General features: G+C 41.5%; 1 protein-coding gene across 5 annotated transcripts in view; it reads left to right on the forward strand.

Moving 5' to 3' along the window:
* Positions 1 to 2195: 2195 nt before the first annotated feature.
* LOC148017157 (histone-lysine N-methyltransferase ATX4-like) overlaps positions 2196 to 18372 on the forward strand; it is a 30768-nt gene continuing 14591 nt past the window's right edge. For 2 of the 5 annotated variants that reach the window (XR_015687975.1, XR_015687974.1), the window contains exons 1-3: positions 2197 to 5253; positions 5336 to 5391; positions 5641 to 5848. Coding sequence is in view for 1 of the 5 variants with exons in the window: in XM_087663535.1 (XP_087519661.1) it covers positions 2695 to 5253; positions 5336 to 5391; positions 5641 to 5848 (2823 nt within the window). In the remaining 4 variants the exon portion in view is untranslated. Of the gene's footprint in view, positions 5254 to 5335; positions 5392 to 5640; positions 5849 to 18372 lie in introns of all 5 variants that reach the window. The other 3 variants (XR_015687976.1, XR_015687973.1, XM_087663535.1) reach the window with 3 other exon arrangements.

Raw genomic sequence — 18372 nt, forward strand, 5'->3', positions numbered from 1 at the left:
TGAACAGATGCCCCTCTTGCATACTTTTGTTTCTAATCTTTGTCCCATAAGCTTTTGAGGCTCCCCCTCTTTGTCACTTGTTCAAAAGCCTCTCCTCTCTTATTGTAGGTCCTTGCCATTATTTATATTACTCCTTGCCACATGTGCTTTCCTAAGATCTCCTATATGCTCGTGAAGAAAACTCTCTTTATACTCCCTATACATAGTGGCTTTGATGTTGAAACTTGAAGAATCCCTTAACTACTAAATTTGTAGACCATGTGTAATTTTGTAAAGCATGGTCCATAAAACAACAATTTTAGCTAAAGCTAAGTTCCAAATTTCAAAAGCTAGGGGTTCTGCTTTTTTCTATTCTTTAATGTCCTTCCCACATCATTAAACTAATTGAAACATAATAGAACATGACATTAATGCCAAAATGTGGTTGCAAAGACATGCTTTCCATTATTGTTGAGGAAAGGTGATATATTGGGAGTTGGAGGGAAGGTAGGGAATCATGTCCATGCACCACGAGCATGCTCATTCCACGAAAAGCCCCTACGGGAGATGTGTTATGTATGTATTGTCCATACTTGGTCGTTTTGCAAGTGTATACCTATGCATCATGACTTTTTATCTAAAAAGGGTTATTAAAACCTGCGCAAGCCAAGTGAGAAAAGCAAATTGAGTTTGCAAAGCAGATAACATAAGAAATTTATGTCTAACGCACATGCGAAGACACACAAAGTTGTTAAAGAGAAGAAGAGAGTGAGAGCCAATGACGGAAAATGATCCATTTGAAGAAGGATGTGATACCTTTAACTAGTACATTGTGCTCAATAAGAAATGCCTTTTGCACCCCACATGTATTTTGAGAGAGAGAGAGAGAGAGAGAGAGAGAGAGAGAGAGAGAGAGAGAGAGAGAGAGAGAGAGAGAGAGAGAGAGAGAGAGAGAGAGAGAGAGAGAGAGAGAGAGAGAGAGAGAGAGAGAGAGAGAGAGAGAGAGAGAGAGAGAGAGAGAGAGAGAGAGAGAGAGAGAGAGAGAGAGAGAGAGAGAGAGATTGATTTATAAAAGAAAGGAAAATTGTGGAGCTGCTATGTAGGTTTTGGCTACACTTTTTGGGGTCTAGGCTAGGTTCTTTCCTTCTAAAAGATAAAGATTGTGGAGCTACCATGTAGGGTTGGCCACACTCTAGTCCTTTGGGGTTTAGGTTTGGATGTTTCCTTCTAAACGATAAAATATGTGTTTTCATTTTGGTTTGGTTGCAACTTTTAGTAAGCAATTGTATCTGCATTGAAATGTTGCCATATATTGATAGAGCTGTTCTTCATTAATTTCTAGGAACAAATAAGACCTGTATGTGCTATTGCCTTTCACTAAAAGGAGGATGGCTCATAGTGAGAGCATTGGCATGATAAGACCTATTCCTTCCTTACAAGCCTTTTAGTCAGTTTAAGGCCATGAAAAAGGTCTGGCATCATCATCATCAAGGCTAATTAAGCAAGATGAGTCGGAAGGAGCTCTTTTAAAGATGTGTTTAAAAGAATAGCACATACATATATATACACGTTACTAGTTAGTATATAATTTGAAAAGCATTGAAGATGCGATTAAGAGAGTAACATATAAAGACAATATATTACCCCAAAAGCTTTGGGATTATTTCCTTATAATAATATATTTTCGTAACTTTCGAAATAACCTGAAGTTGGAAGGTTCGTATCTTTATATGGGTTAGAGACCGTGGCATGCGTGTGGTTTGGAAACATGATGCAAAAAAGATGCAAGAATGTATTATGTGGATAGGGATGATGGAAGAGGGACGGTACCCAACAACGTTTTGATGAGAGCAACTTTTGCTCGAACGCCGGAGACTTCGGTAAAATCGGAGAAATAAATTAAAAAATAAATTCGCTTGTGGCGGAAAATGCCACATGCGAGGCTGACGTGGCGGGGGTTACTGGCACGGGCGCCGCTAGAGGAAAACGTGGCAGGTTCAGCAGCAAGCGTGGTTGACGGTGTATGTCCAGTCAGCAAGGGTGGGCCACGTGGCACGTCCAGTCAGCAAGGGCCTGGAGTGGTCGCAACCAGGGCGTTGACGTGGCTCTGACAAAGTTGGACACGTAAGCGTCGTGTGCGCTGAAGCGATAGAGAGAGAGAGAGAAGAAGAGAGAGAAACTGGCAGCGAACTTGCGATGCGTGCGACGACCCCTTTTGCGCCTGAATCCTGCGATCTGCGCGAGCTGCCGCAGCTCCATAGCTCCCTCGTTTTGAAAATCTCTCTCTCTCTGTCTCTGTCTCTCTCCTCCCTCCCCCCTATGTTCTTCCCCCCATAACCAGACCTTCTCTCCCCTCCCCGCCCCCCCCCCAATCTCTCTCTCTCTCCCTCTCCCCGTCCTTTTTTGCGCCCCAGCCGCAGCGAGCTTCCCGTTTCGCGCCGCCCCCCCCGCCATAGCCGTCTCTCAACATCGCCATTGCGCCTTCCCCCTTTACACTTTAGGCCTTTTACCTGCAAGATCTACTCCCTCCCTTCCTATCACCACGGCAATTTGCCATGGCGCCTCCGCGGCGGCCTCAGGCCCCTTCCGCCTGCGCATTGTTGCCGCCCCTTTTTTTTTTGAGTAAAGAAAGTCTTTAAAGGGGGAGCAAGGCCGCCCTCCCCCTCCCGTCTCTACCTCCCGGGCATGTGAGCGCATGTCTCTCCCTCCTGGACGATGCTCCACCCGGAGGACGACGACCGCGACCCGGATCCCCTCCATGGCAGCCAAAATGTGGACCAGGTTATCGCCTGGTGCAGGGCCCGGCTCGACACGATGAGCTCTGTGGCCAAGGACGCTCAGCGGAACCTCGACGCCCTGCGGTACCAAAGGTCCGAAATGAATTCGCGCCTGGCTGCGGACTTCCTCGCCCCCCTCTCCAGGGTCGCTGACACGCCCCCGCAGGAGCTCGCCGGCAGAATGGCGCCCCTGCCCGTTCACCATGGCTTCCCCCCCAACCACGGTCAGGCTCTCAGCCTCCTTGATGCCGCCGATGGCAAAGGCGAGCCTGGCCACAGAAAGATCAGAATGCTAAGCCTGTCCCAGCCCCGGGTCTCCACGCAGAGAGGCAGCGGTCTCTCGGAAGGGGATAATGGAGGTGTTCCTCGAGAGAAGAACCTCTTCCCTGACAGATGGTCTACCAGATTGGAGCCTTTCGAGCATATGCAACGAGCTGGAAACTCCTTGTCTGATAGATGGCCTTCGAGATTGGAGCCTTTTGCCGTTGAGCGTGCGCCTCAATGGTTTGTCAAGGAGCATTCGCCTAATTTGCAGAGACGAACTTGTGGCGAATCAGATGTTTATAAGAAGAGAGTGCTCACATTGTACGGAGACAGCAGCAATGGAAAACGTCTGACAGGAATTAACTCCACCGTGAATTGCCAAAATACAGACATTACCGTCTCCTTCGCTGACACCTCCAAACTTGCCAACTTGAAGACCGATGCCGGGCTTAAAGCAGGTCGGAAGCCAGGCGTTGAATTTAACAGGGGCGTGACATTATCCATGGATCCTTACGAGGAGCGCATGAGAGAATCCTATCGGCAGAGTGAAAAGGTTGGCAGTGCCAGAGAACTCAGCCCTGCAATCAGGCTGGCCGAGCCTGTTGCAAAGAAGTTGAAAACTTCTCATTCAGTCACAGGAGAGGACATCCAATGTACGAAAGGTGTGTTTCCTAAGCAAGATCATAAGCCTAAAAAGAGGAAATCGGAACTGGAATCTGATCGTTTGAATGGTGCAAAGTCAAATAAGTTTAGTGGGTACAAGAAGCCCTGCGTAACGCCAGACTATGCTGCTAGACAAAACAAGCCAGCAAAGAAGACCGAAACAAAAAGATTGTGGAGAACGGCTGTAGACAGTGAGAGAAGATTTGGTCCCACTCATCGCAGTGTCACTGTGGATAAAGCTGCTAAAGGCTTGGCACCTTATTCTGTTGATACTTTTGCTAAAAGTGCATGTCTGAAACATAGATTTCAAGCAAGGCAATCTCCATCATTTGTGGCTCCGGCTTTGTTTGATAGAAACAAAAGGTGCGGTAGTTCATCTCTGTTGCAAACTTCAGTGGCTTCTGAGAGTTCTTATAGTGGTTTCCAGGATGGATTTTCAAGAAGAAAGAAGTTCAGAAGTGAAGACTCTGGTAGTGAGACAAGTCCCTCTAGAAGTAGTGAAGTGATGGAATATGAGCCTGGCAGGAAAATGAGAGAAATATCATCTCTTGATTTACTTGTACAAGCTGCATCAGGAATTGAAGCCGAGCTTAGAAGCCCTAAGGCTAATCATATCAGCTGTCTCAAGGGAACATCATCCTTGAATAAGCATACTTGTCCACGTCAGCACCGACACGAGTATGAATCCACAGAAGGAGACTCAGATGATACACTTGAAGACACTCTGGTTCAGATGCGAAAAGTACAGGCTACAGAGGCTTCCTTTTCTGCTGTGAAAAAACCATGCATGGCAGGTTTGCCTTCACATGATGAGGAAGAAGACTCAGATAATACAATCAGTGATGGTGTGATTGAAAAACCAGGTACCTTGAAAAGCAAAATGGATATTAAAATGGTCACTTCAGTAGCTCCACTAGTGCGAAGTCGTCGCGGCAGAGCTCAAGCTTTACCTTCGCGCTTTCGTGATTCTGTTCTAGAAGACCCTTGGAAAAGAGGCAAAAGAGAACCTCGACAGGAAGTGTTTTTCGAATTTGAAAGCAGAGGCAAAGTCTCAAAACCAGTGAAGCTGAAAAAGGTAACTTCTAAAGAGAGCAAATCACTTCACATTTTGGAGCAGCGCATTTCAGAACCAACTCCTGACATCCCAAGCATTCCCAGCTCAAACCTCGGCCACAATGATGGGATCAGTTCTCATAGGCAGGATAGTTCTTTTGATCTTAATACCTGTAACAGAAATTTAAAACCTGACATTGACCAGAAGTTAGGAGCCAAAAGTTGTAAGATTGTGAAAAAGTCAAAGTTACGGATTAACATGGGTTCAGAGCTTTCTAGCAACACTGAAGAACTAGAAGGTGATAGCAATTTATATGTTGCCACTGTGCCCTTGCTATTCAAGTTCGAAATGGGGGATATTGTATGGGCAAAGGCAGGCAATACAAAGGATTTTTTTTGGCCAGCCAAAGTTGTAGATCCTGCTAAAGAGGCTCCAGAATCTGTTCGCAAGGCTAGCATCAAAAGTCGCTTGTGTGTGATGTTTTATGGGCCTTCAGCAGTGAATGGAGAAGAGCGGGTATGCCCTACCAAAAATGCTGAAGATGTATGGAAAGTTTAGTTGGATGTACCTCATGTATATTATGCTTCTTTTGAAACAGGATTATGCATGGGTAAAGCGGGGAATGGTCTTTCCCTTCATGGAAAACCTGAACAGGTGAGTTTGCAAGTGTGTCTGCCAGTTGATGTGATAAGTCAGATAATTTTCAGGCTTTGGAAAGTGACTGAAGATCACAGGATAGGTTCATGTGGTGTGCTTCATGTTATTTGATTAAAGTGTGTTTTCTTCCAGACGATCAAATGCTTTCTGCTTAAGGCCAGTTCATTTGGACGTTGCAATAGATTTTGAAGCATTTAGTGAATCATCTCAAGCTTTCAATGACCTGCAAGTCTTGTAACTTGTTAGATTTCAGGGGCAGACTGCAAGCAGGCCAAGTGATTTCAAACAGGCTATCGAAGAAGCTATTTTGGTTGAATTAGGTTTTGAGGACTGTGGAGAGTTTTCCAAGAGAGTTCACCCCTTAATCAATGCAGAAAGGTCACAGGATTCTGTTTCCAAACAAAGTTCTATCAATATCAAAGGGAACATCAAGACACAGTCCTCAAGAAACAAGGTGTGTAGCTTAAACTGCTATCTGTTTATGAAGTAACAGCTCAATTAGATGAAACCAGAATATGTATTACACAAGGGTAGGAAACAAAAGGATGAGGAGCTTGTTCTTTGGACTTTGGGCATTACATCGCGCTTTATTTGGCTTCTGAATTATTCACTTGAAGATTTTGTTTGGCTTGGAATGTATGAGTACTAGATTGAACTTGAGCAGAGTTGCAATTGCTCCAACCTGTCTTTTCATTTTAGTGCATAATGACCTACTTTGAGTCTTTGAAATAATTGTATGAGGGCTGTTGGAGTTGTTGGTCTGAACTATTACCAATGCAATGAAGGGTTGAAGACAGTTAGTGCTGAGGATGGATGGCCCTGCTGTTGGGTCCAAATTTGGATTGTTACTATAGGGGAGTTTGGGAGTAATCCTCTCTAGGTGATTCATAGTGCACCTACCCTATTGAACATTGAGCTGAGTGGGCCATGTTTCTAAGGATTTGTTTTTGACCCAACGAAGCATGATATACATTGTACTTGAAGAATGTGCAATTTTGAAGAACTTTGAAATAAAACAAATTGATAGCAAGCGGCAATCTACAATCAAGAATGTGAAAAGACATAGGTTAAAGGTGGCAAGCAAATTGTTTCTCTTGGGGATTTTAAACTTGTCTATGGGATATTCATGATATTATCTTGGTTTTCACAAAAAAAGACAATAATTTTGGTTATGGCTGACCTGTCAACAATACCTTCATTTGGGGCTTCTTGATACTATCATGAGTTTTGTTGCAGATTATTGATTGCTCTAATCTCTGCTAATATCCAAAAGGTCTTTGTCATACCAAGTAAACATAAAATCACCTCATTTATAGAACTGCCATTGTCTATGCTCGGCACGTTATGAAACGTGTATAAAATTTTCTTGTAGATATCCTCTTCATTGAAATATTTTTCCACCATCTTTCTTTGAGTAGCCAACTTTTGAGTGATTGCCAAAGCTTCTTGGGCTACTAGGTCTCTCCTTGACTAATTGCTAGATCTCGCCAAAGTGAGGATTCAATTTGGCAATCCCCCTTGAGAGAAAGATAGATCTCGGTTGAGATATCAAAGAAGGACCTAGCATAGACTTTTGGGATTTAACTAAGAGTATCGGTAACCTTGTTGGTTGCACCTTATGACGACAAATCTCAAACTCAAACTCTTGCATCAGCTTTGCCCATCTTGCATTACAACGATAGAGATTGGGTTGATTGCATAAGCTTTGCTCATCTTGCCTTAGAGCCATAGAGATCAAGTTGATTGAAAAGGATTTCAATGGATGCTGTCACTTTAAATAATATCCATGTACCATACAAGTAATAATGCCATATTTTAAGCGCATGGATGGACAACAATTCCTTCTCTTGAGTTGTATAGTGTGTTTAGGTATCACTGAGCTTACGGTTTTTAAATGCAATAAGTGGGCTATTTTGATATAGAACAACACTTGAAGTATAATCACTAGCATCCATATGAACCTCATAGGATCTATCCAAGTCTATGATTTCCAACATCGATGTATTGATAACTAGCTATTTGAATGTTTGGAAACATTGACTAAGTTCATTGGCCCAAATAATATTGGTGAACACATGGGTCAAGGGATTGAAAATATCTTTTGAAACCTAAGAAATATTTCACTTGCCTAATGGTTCTTTAGGCCAATTAAGGACTACTCATACATTTTTGGGGTCAATCTCAGTGCCATCTTGTGAGACGACATGCCGGAGGTACGAAAGCTTTGTATGAAATAATTCAGCTTTGTATGAAAGAATTCACCTTTGCAGATAAGTGCTCTTGCCTTGAGAGATGTAAGATGCTACACAAAACGATTCTCCTATTCCTCTAGTAGCTTACTATAAACAAGTACGTCATTAAGGAAAATAACTATCCATTTTTCAATAAACAGATGAAAGAGATCATTTATCATTTAGTGGAAAGTTGTGGAAGCATTTGTCAACCCAAAAGATAGAACCAAGAGTTGATAGTATCCATACAAGATAGAAAGTGTAGTTTTTGGAATATTCTCAAGAGCTATTTGTATTTGGTGGTACTTGGACCTAGGATCAATCCTAGTGAAATACCTGGATACCACCCATAATGTGGGATAGCTTGTGAAGCATCTCTATTTGTAATCCACATGGGCGCCACCCATATAGATATGCTAGAGGCCAAGTAGGCAATGGGATTGGTGGAGGCAAATGACATGGCCAAGGGAGTGCATGAGAGAAGGATCATAGGGGAGGTGAGATACTTGTGTGAGAGGTGAGACGTGTACTACCATCAATAGGTTGTGGGCAATAGATTGTATATGTTGTGGACAAAGAGATTGCATCTTCAAGAACATAGCAGCAGGCTGGCTCAAAAAACAAAGGCTGAAAATGATGTTTTTGTGCAAATACATTTTAATTTTGGTGATGTGGCACTTTTTATGGGTAGTTGCATGTGTTAAAAAGGCGATAAACAACATTTCAAGCTGAAGGAAGAGTTAGTTACATGATCTATTAAGGCGGATAAATGAGGCTGATGGCGATTGTTGGAAAGATCATTGTGGCAATCAGCAATGTGTATGGTCTTCTTCTTCTTTTGTTCGTGTGGAGTTGAGAGCAGTAATAGATAGCAAGTCTACCCTTGTGTTGGAGTGCACATGAGATTGAGATGAGCCAAAATGTTTGCGGTTTGATCGAGGTGACAAGGTGTTAGACGAGCAAAACATGCAGTGGAATAATGAAAGATACAAGATTGAAGAAAGAGGCAATGCACAAGATGTGATGGGGGATAAGAATCCACTATGACAAGAGTACAATGGTTGAGTGCTAGCTCACACACTCCACAAGCCTCCTCTCTCACACCAAGAATTTGCAAGTACAAAAATGGATAGATAATGGATTGTGACCACACTCCCTCTTTTAATAGACAAATAAAGGAGTTCTACTGCAAAATAGATTGGCCAATCAAATAAAGAATAAAGAGAATTCTTATAAATTTGGCCATGGGTGCTCGTGTAGCTTGTATAGATATCACAATTTTTGTTGATTTAATTTTAATGTTAATGTTATCATTAATTTGAATGTTAATGTGCTATTAATATTATTATGATTTTGATATTTAATGCTTATATCAATGCTACAATTAATTTTACTGTAAACTTTGTGTTTAATATTGCCACAAACATTTTTGTCAATTTGTTGTTAGTGTCGGGTAGAGAGTCCAAATGCAAAAGAGGAGTCAGAACCTGCACAAATAGGATGAGTCTGAATGGTGGGAAGCCTCCTATTTATAGATGTTAAAGGGTATCCCAAAAAATTAGGGTTTTTGGAGACCATTGAAGCTCTCTTGAAGTGCGCACTAGTTTTATAGTTTTCATTACTTACATGTGTTTTGGGGCTATTTAAAGATACACACAATCACCAGCCCACAAATTGTCTCCTTGTGTTTGACTCTCCATCAGGGAGGCGACAGGTGGCAACCCTCCCTCAGCATGAGGCGTTAGTCCTGCAGCTTGCGTTTGGTCTTTTCTTCCCCAAGCAATAGTTGGCGACCATCTTCTACTTGTTGGCGGTTCCTCCTACAACTATGTTTGTAGCTTCCTACTGCCGCCCTCTACTCTAGGCATCATCTCTGCGGTCGCCCCTGTCTCAAAAAGACACATTAATTAACTAGAAACTCACATGAAATCGTTCCTCTTTCTCAAGAATTTCATGCTCCATTGATTTGTATAATGTCTTTGACACCTTCTTCTATGGATTCTATGATGCCGTATCAGGGTTTTCCATCATTGGAGGTTGTGAGAAGGCATTGTGGTCTCAAGGAGGAGGTAGACACACCTTCACCTTTACCATCTTCTTCTTCACGTTTTGGCCATCTTACAGATGAGGAGTTTGAGGAATACTTGTACATCTTGTATAATTAGGTTTACATGTCTCCAATGAGTGCTACATCTGGATCGATTGATGAGAGTGGCTCTCTCTCTAATCTTAAAGGGACCACGACATTCGACATGTTTGACAATCCATCTACCTCATCACAACTAGGCTCTATGTCAGATTTATATAACCCTTTTGAGTTGTATGAGCCAAAACCCTCTTTTGTTTCTCCTTTTGGTGTGCAGGACCCAGGTGGTTTTCAGTATGTTAACTTTAATAGAGGAGGCTCTTGAAGTAGTTATCCTTTATTAGGTATATCTTTACCATCTGTTTCATTTGAGCAAGTAAGCCACACTTCTCAACTCTCTCCTATCCCACCACTATCACCCCACATTTTGATATACTCATATCTTCCTTCCAAAATCTTGGATTACACTTCACTTTCACTTAAAGCATACTAGGGGTTGGATCTTCCATCTCCGTCCCTAGCTTTTTCTTATTCACCGCACTGCCACTCCCTACTCTCTATTCACTCCACCTCTCGGTGTATCATTAGGGGGAATACCACTTTTTTAACACTGCACCTTCCACATACCCCCGGGCCCCACTGGACCACATCCTTACACTCAAGGATGGCTGTGATGGGGATTCCCCTCACTATCCTTGGACACTCACCACCCCTCTATACGACCTTTCAGATGCAAGGATTTCCATTCTTTGCTTATGGATTATCGTCACAGATCCCTTTGGTTACTCCTACGCAGGGTTTTCCATTCTTTGCTCCATACGCCCTTATCCCTCCACCTTGGGCTTTTCATGCGGTTACCATGCCCATACCCAATACACCGATGTCCACATTTGGAATGATTGTGCACACTTTTTGTATGCATGTTGGACACTTTAGGATTCCTTCCCAAGTGTGCTCCGACTCCTCCACCCTATCTCCTCTATCCACCCTATCCTCATTACACACCTCTATTTTCTAGCACTACCACTTCTGTTGCAATCCCCAAGAATGCTTTCACCGATGAGACTCGTTTTAATGTGATGAATTTTACCACTTGGTCAAACCTCATGCAACAAGTGCTTGAATTTCTATCACAACTTCATAGAAACAGAATTTGTATCCTTTTTCATTAATTTGTCTATATAATGATTTATTAAATTTGTTTCCTTTGCACTAATTAGATATAAAGAAAAGTGCATTGGAGCTGGCCACTGATGAGTGGTCACAGGTTATGGTGGACCCACGTGGTGGGTTAGAGAAAAGATAGTTCACACTTCCACCTATATGGCCCGATTGGGCGCATGTGACCAGAACTCTTAAGCATATCAGGGTTAGACTCGCACACAGAAAGGATTGATGCCTTGAAGTGTGGGCTAGATCTGCCAGAACAGACAGTTACAATCAACAAGATGGCATGATCATGAAATGCTTGTACAATGTGCATGTGTGGGCTGAAAGCTTGAACTGCACATTTCTTTGCATAGGAAAGTCACATGAAGATTCTGATACCGTTTTTGCGATGTACATGGAAAAAGCTTTCATATGACACCCATATTGGGGGGTCCCTAATTTTTAGGAGGTCCCAAAATTTTAGGAGTCTCGAATTAGCCTAAAAATGCTAGTCCTAAAAAATAGGGATGTCATTCTAAAAATAGTAAATTCTGTACTCTGACTGTGCTTACTAAATTTGGTTGTTTCTATTCTTGATAGTATTCAGCCCAAAAAGAAAGGCCATAGAGAAGAGACAAGTGTCAAGACACTTGTCACACAAGTTTCCAAGTGTCCCACTACTTGTCACATCTCATGACATGTGGTTGGACACTTGTCTTGTGCTACTCCACTTTCCCCTTTTGTACTAGCTCTTTCCCCTCCTATAAATAAAAGCTCGTTTTTCTTCATTCAGCATCATTTTTCTTTGTTGTAAACTCATGTACAGCACCCACAGATAGCCAGAAACTGGCCCACCCATCCCCATCATCATCCCCCACTTCTCCATTATCAAATTCCTCCATATTCCCTCTTCTATCACTGCTGTTTTACAGGACAGCAAGCCTGTAAATTCATTACAGCACCTCCTTCTCGAGCTCTTTCTTCCATTTTAGCAACAAGAAGCAAGCCCTATCCATGTATTGCTGATCAACGATGGAGAAAGGCTGAATTCCCCTCTTTCTTCTCTCATGCTGTAAAGAAATCAGTTCTTATCATTGCATAATAGATAATGCATGTGTGTTTGTATATCTTTGCATGATCTTGTGAGAGTGAGAATTACTTCTCCTCACTCTCAGGTTGATTGTAATTGAGCTCTTCCCTATGGGACTTGGGTTGAGCAGAAATACATTCCTTCGGGGGGAGGGGGGGGGGGGGATTGCCCATCTTCAACCCTCAATCTTGTCTCCATTACTTTTACATTTTTATGGCTGTAATTTTGTGAGTAATTTTCATTTTCAGCTTTAAGTGTTCATTCTCTTTTGTATTAAATCTCGAAAATAAGCGAATATCATAATTGTTAAGCATACTACGTTGTTCGGGGCGTTTACAGTGGTATCAGAGCTTTGGCTCAGTCCTCACCCCAACACTGGTAGTGCTTACAATTATAAGTTTGTTTGTTTTTAGCCCTTGCATTGAGTGCTTGAGCATATTTTTCTTAGAGTCTCAATGGATTAGTCGAGTGCTATCCTTCAAGCCATTCAAAGTCTTAGAGAGGAGAATCAACAAATTCGTGAGCAACTTCTCAAAGTAGAAAAAGTTGAGAATCCCAAAGAATTCAAGGAAAGAAGTCCATCTGCTTGAAGGAGACAAAGCCATACCAATGAAAGGAGCCGATCAAGAAGTCCAACTACTTCTAAGAGGCAGTCCCATTCTACTTCAAGACAAAGAAAGAGATCGCGTCGAAGCTCATCCTCTTCTTCAAAGTCATTCGGCGCCTACTTTGATGGACCCTCTTCTAGTGACGAAGAGTCACACCCTTCTCGTGGAAGACCTCATCATCGTTAAAGGCGTCGACATTCTTCACCCTCGTCTCCATCTTCATCCCCATCAAGCACTTCATCATCTTCAACCTCAAGATCCGGGCATGGACGAAGGCATAAGAAGAAGAAGAAGACTAAGTCACTATCTCAACTTGAAAAGAAGATCAAGTTCAGTATGTATGATGGTTCCCGAAATCCTGATCTTCTTCTGAAGTTTATTCGTCAATTTCAAATTTGTATGGTCGTGCAAGTATAAAGAAAAAGAAAAGACTAAGTTTGCAGCTTTACATTTGACCGACTTAGCCCATACTTGGTGGACGGGGTTGGAATACGATCATGCTGTCCCAAAATCACGGTGGTCCTTTGTTCGCATGATACAAAGCCAAATTTTTCCTGTTCATTTCAAAAGAGATATAAAAATGGAATGGGATCGGCTTTGGCAAAGGAAAAATGAGTCACTTGGTGACTATACCAAGAGATTTTGGGAGCTACTTTTGAAGGTCCAACATTTCAAAAAGATCAGCAATTCGGAAAAGCTTAGGAAGTTTCAAGGAGGTTTGCATTTTAAACTTCGTATGCTCTTAATCATTATCATTGTTCTAGTCTCAGGGAACTCATTGACCATGCTGAGATATGGGAAATGGAGCACAATGGCAACAAATCATTCCAAAAGAATGATAACAAGAGAGTAGCTGATGATGAGGAGTATTCAGCCCCAAATGAAGGACAAAACCAGCGGCAAAAGCAGCCATCAAATCAAAAGAAGATGAAGCCTTATGCACCTCCTAATGCTCCTCAATTTCGCTCCAATCTATACCCACAAGCCAAGCAACTTTCCGAAGAAGAAAAGCAACGCTTCATGAAAGAAGGGAAGTGCTTTAAATGTGAACAAACAGGCCACATAGCGAAGCAATGTCCAAACAAAGGACAAAGCAAGGTTTCTGACAACAAGCCTAAGTCGCTAGTGAAAATCAATGCTATCAGTGATGTAGTTGCAAACACAACTCACACTCCAGAGATGCGCAAATTATTAAAAGCTTGGGGACAGTTGCAAGGTAGGCAAGCACTATTCTTGATAGATCTTGGGGCGAATGAAAATGTCATTTTCTTGCAATTAGCTAAAGAGCTTGGATTAAAGAATGAAGAGATGGACACTCCGGCAGAAGTTCGCCAAGCTTTAAATGCCGATGAAGGTGACACAGTGAAGACTGTGACACCCTACATTGGCAAGCTTAAGTTTCAAATTCAAGGCTACAGTGACGAAGATACCTTCTGTATCGAAGACCTTGATGGTTGTGATGTGATTCTTGGCATGCCCTGGAATCATAGAGTAGATTCAACCATCTTCTCTCAGAAAAAGAAGGTAGAACTCACCAACAAAGGCAAGAAGTACGAGATCCAAGCTGGAGTTTCTGGAGACACCATACCTATGGTAAGCCATATGCAAGTCTCTAGAGCAATTAAGGATTGTGTTCAATGTTGTTTGCTTTATGTCACTGATGTAAAAGATAATATGAATGCTGAAAACCAAGAGTGATTTCAGCTCTTGGAAAAGTATAAAGATTGTTTTTCGAAAGATCTTCCTTATCAACTTCCCCCAGAAAGGCTAGAAGACCATCATATTGATACAATTCCGGGTAGTTCTCCTCCTAATATAGCACCATACCGTGTGAGCCGTCCTCAACAAGAAGAAATTAGAAAGCAAGTCGAAGACCTACTCAACCGTGGGCTAATTAGGCCAAGTAGCTCACCATTTTGTTCACCGGTTCTTCTTGTTCAAAAGAAAGATGGCACATTCAGAATGTGCATTGATTATCGAGCCCTCAACAAAATCACTATGAAGAATCGGTTTCCTATTCCCAGAATTGACGACATTTTGGATCGTCTAGGAGGCTCCAAGGTTTTCAGCCACATTGATCTAAAGAGTGGTTATCATCAAATTAGGGTAAAATACCACAAGATATACACAAAACTGCTTTTCGCACTTTATACAGTCTTTATGAATTCTTGGTGGTTCCTTTCAGATTAACCAATGCACCAGCCACCTTTAATCGAATGATGGAGCGCATCTTTAGAGAGCATCGACAATATGTCGGTACTTTCTTTGATGATATTCTTGTCTTTAGCAAGAATGAAGAGGAGCATCATCAACACTTGGAGATTGTTCTACAATTACTTCAACAAAATCAACTCTTGGTAAATGGTAAAAAGAGTGAATTTTTCATGCACAAAATAAATTACCTTGGGCATGTCATCTCTTCTGAAGGGATTCAGATGGATCCTGAAAAGATCAAGATAATCCAAGAATACATGAGGTGCGATCGTTTCTTGGCTTATGCTCTTATTATCGCCGCTTCATCAAGCATTTTGCACAAATGGCTTCTCCACTTCATGACCTTACAAAGAAGAAGACCTCTTTCCAATGGAAGGAAAAAGAGAAGGCAGCCTTCACAAGGCTGAAAACAGCTCTTACTTTTGGACCTGTTCTTATCATTCCAGATTTGGTAACACCATTTGTGGTGGAAGCAGATGCTTGCGGTGATTGTATTGGTGCAGTGTTAAATCAAGAAGGCCATGCCGTAGCCTTTGAAAGCCGTCGTCTAAATGATGTGGAAAAAAGGTATAACATTTATGAAAAGGAGCTCTTAGCAGTGGTTCATGGTTTAAAGATATGGAAACATTATCTTTTAGGCAATGAATTCCTTATTAAAACTGATCATCAGAGCTTGAAGTATTTCAAGACTCAAAAGCGTTTGCAAAAGAAACATGCAAGATGGGAAAATTTCTTGTCTATGTTTCATTTTCAAATTATGTACACTCCAGGGAAACAAAATGTAGTTGCTGATGCACTTTCTAGAGTGCCTCGCATTGCAACTATTACAGTGGCTCATCATGAAGATTTTCAAACGATGAAGAATACTTATAATGAAGATACTGACTTTGCAACAATTTGGTCAAATTTACAGCAAGGAGGTTCTCATCCAGATTATTCCATCAAAGACGGTTACCTTCTCATGAACAATCGCCTTTGTGTCACTCTTCCTGTTCGACAAAAGGTGCTTAAAGAAAGTCATGAACCCCCTTATATAGGGCATAGAGGGAGGGCAGCCGCTCTAAGTGCAATTGAGCGCTACTTTTATTGGCCAACTTTACGAAGAGATACATATAACTTCATTGAGGCTTGTCTAGTATGCCAAAAATCCAAGAATGATAGGCAGAAGACTCCAGGATTGTTGCAACCTCTTCCAGTGTCCAAAGATCCATGGGAATCTATCACAATGGATTTCATCTTAGGTATTCCAAGAACACCTCAAGGTCATGATATGATTTGGGTCATAATTGATCGATTCAGCAAGCAATCACATTTTATTCCATGTCATAAAACATTGAAATCCGCACAAGCTGCAAGACTTTTCATTCAACATATCTTCAGATTACATGGTATGCCTTTTGAGGTCATTTCAGATAGAGACTCCAAATTCACAAGTAACTTTTGGCGTGCTTTATTTGAGAATTTGGAAACCACTTTAAAGTTCTCCTCAGCTTTTCATCCTCAAACTGACGGCCAAACAGAGGTGATGAATCTCACTCTTTTGGATATGTTGAAAGCTTATGTTAGTGCACATAAGTCACAATGGGAGAAATATTTTTCATTATTGGAGTTTGCTTACAACAATACAGTGCACTCATCCATAGGGAAAGCTCCAAATGAAATAGTATAGGGTAAAGTGATTCCTCCTCCAATTATTCACACTAAAGATAAGATTTTTGCTGCTGATGAGTTTGCTTCAGATTTAAAAACAACAATGAATCAAGTTCGAGCCACTATCAAAGTTGCCCAAGAGCGACAAAAGAAGCAAGCAGATAAACGAAGAAGACCTTTGGCTTTTGAAAAAGGTCAATATGTCTTGCTAAAGTTTGATAAAAGCAGGCTCAAACAAGGTTCCGGTCAAAATTCATCTTTTCCAAAGCTCTCCAGTAGATACTTTGGACACTTCAAAGTGATTGAGAAAATAAATGAAGTTTCTTATCGACTTGAGCTTCCTGCTCATTGGAAAATACACAATGCTTTTCATGTAAGTTTGCTAAAACCTTACATAGGACCAAAACCAAAGTAACCCATTATTGAAGATCCCCCAGAAGTTGAAGAAACAGAGCAACTCTTCGAACCTCAACAGATTTTATTTCACAAGGATCGAAACACGAGAAGTGGCCTTGTGACACGAGAATTCTTACTAAAATTCAAGAATCTACCCACAACAGATGCACAGTGGGTAGATGAAAAATTCATTGAGGATTACCCAGACATTCTTCAGCCATATCAAGAAGCTTTTCAGTTGAGGACATCTGAATAAAAGCGAGAGGACTGTCACAACTCTATAGAAACAGAATTTGTATCCTTTTTCATTAATTTGTCTATATAATGATTTATTAAATTTGTTTCCTTTGCACTAATTAGATATAAAGAAAAGTGCATTGGAGTTGGCTACTGATGAGTGGTCACAGGTTATGGTGGACTCACGCGGTGGGTTAGAGAAAAGATAGTTTACACTTCCACCTATATGGCCCGATTGGGCTCGGCCCGATTGGGCTCCTGTGACCAGAACTCACGCATATCAAGGTTAGACTCTCACACAGAAAGGATTGATGCCTTGAAGTGTGGGCTAGATCCGCTAGAACAGACAGTTACAATCAACAAGATGTCATGATCATGAAATGCTTGTACAATGTGCATGTGTGGGCTGAAAGCTTGAACTGCACATTTCTTTGCATAGGAAAGTCACATGAAGATTCTGATACTGTTTTTGTGATGTACATGGAAAAAGCTTTCATATGACACCCATATTGGGGGGTCCCTAATTTTTAGGAGGTCCCAAAATTTTAGGAGTCTCGAATTAGCCTAAAAATGCTAGTCCTAAAAAATAGGGATGTCATTCTAAAAATAGTAAATTCTGTACTCTGACTGTGCTTACTAAATTTGGTTGTTTCTATTCTTGATAGTATTCAGCCCAAAAAGGAAGGCCATAGAGAAGAGACAAGTGTCAAGACACTTGTCACACAAGTTTCCAAGTGTCCCACCACTTGTCACATCTCATGACATGTGGTTGGACACTTGTCTTGTGCTACTCCACTTTCCCCTTTTGTACTAGCTCTTCCCCCTCCTATAAATAAAAGCTCGTTTTTCTTCATTCAGCATCATTTTTCTTTGCTGTAAACTCATGTACAGCACCCACAGATAGCCAGAAACTGGCCCATCCATCCCCATCATCATCCCCCACTTCTCCATTATCAAATTCCTCCATATTCCCTCTTCTATCACTGCTGTTTTACAGGACAGCAAGCCTGTAAATTCATTACAGCACCTCCTTCTCGAGCTCTTTCTTCCATTTTAGCAATAAAAAGCAAGCCCTGTTGCCCATCTTCAACCCTCAATCTTGTCTCCATTACTTTTACATTTTCATGGCTGTAATTTTGTGAGTAATTTTCATTTTCAGCTTTAAGTGTTCATTCTCTTTTGTATTAAATCTCGAAAACAAGCGAATATCATAATTGTTAAGCATACTACGTTGTTCGGGGCGTTTACAATTTCAGGGACTTTGGGACCTTGTCGTTGGTACTGACCCTTGATTAGCTCACCCTGATCACATCCGTC

The sequence above is a fragment of the Lygodium microphyllum genome, chromosome 22 (assembly GCF_053477565.2).
Source record: "Lygodium microphyllum isolate KBCC chromosome 22, Lygodium_microphyllum_v1.1.10, whole genome shotgun sequence".
Classification (NCBI taxonomy): Eukaryota; Viridiplantae; Streptophyta; class Polypodiopsida; order Schizaeales; family Lygodiaceae; genus Lygodium; species Lygodium microphyllum.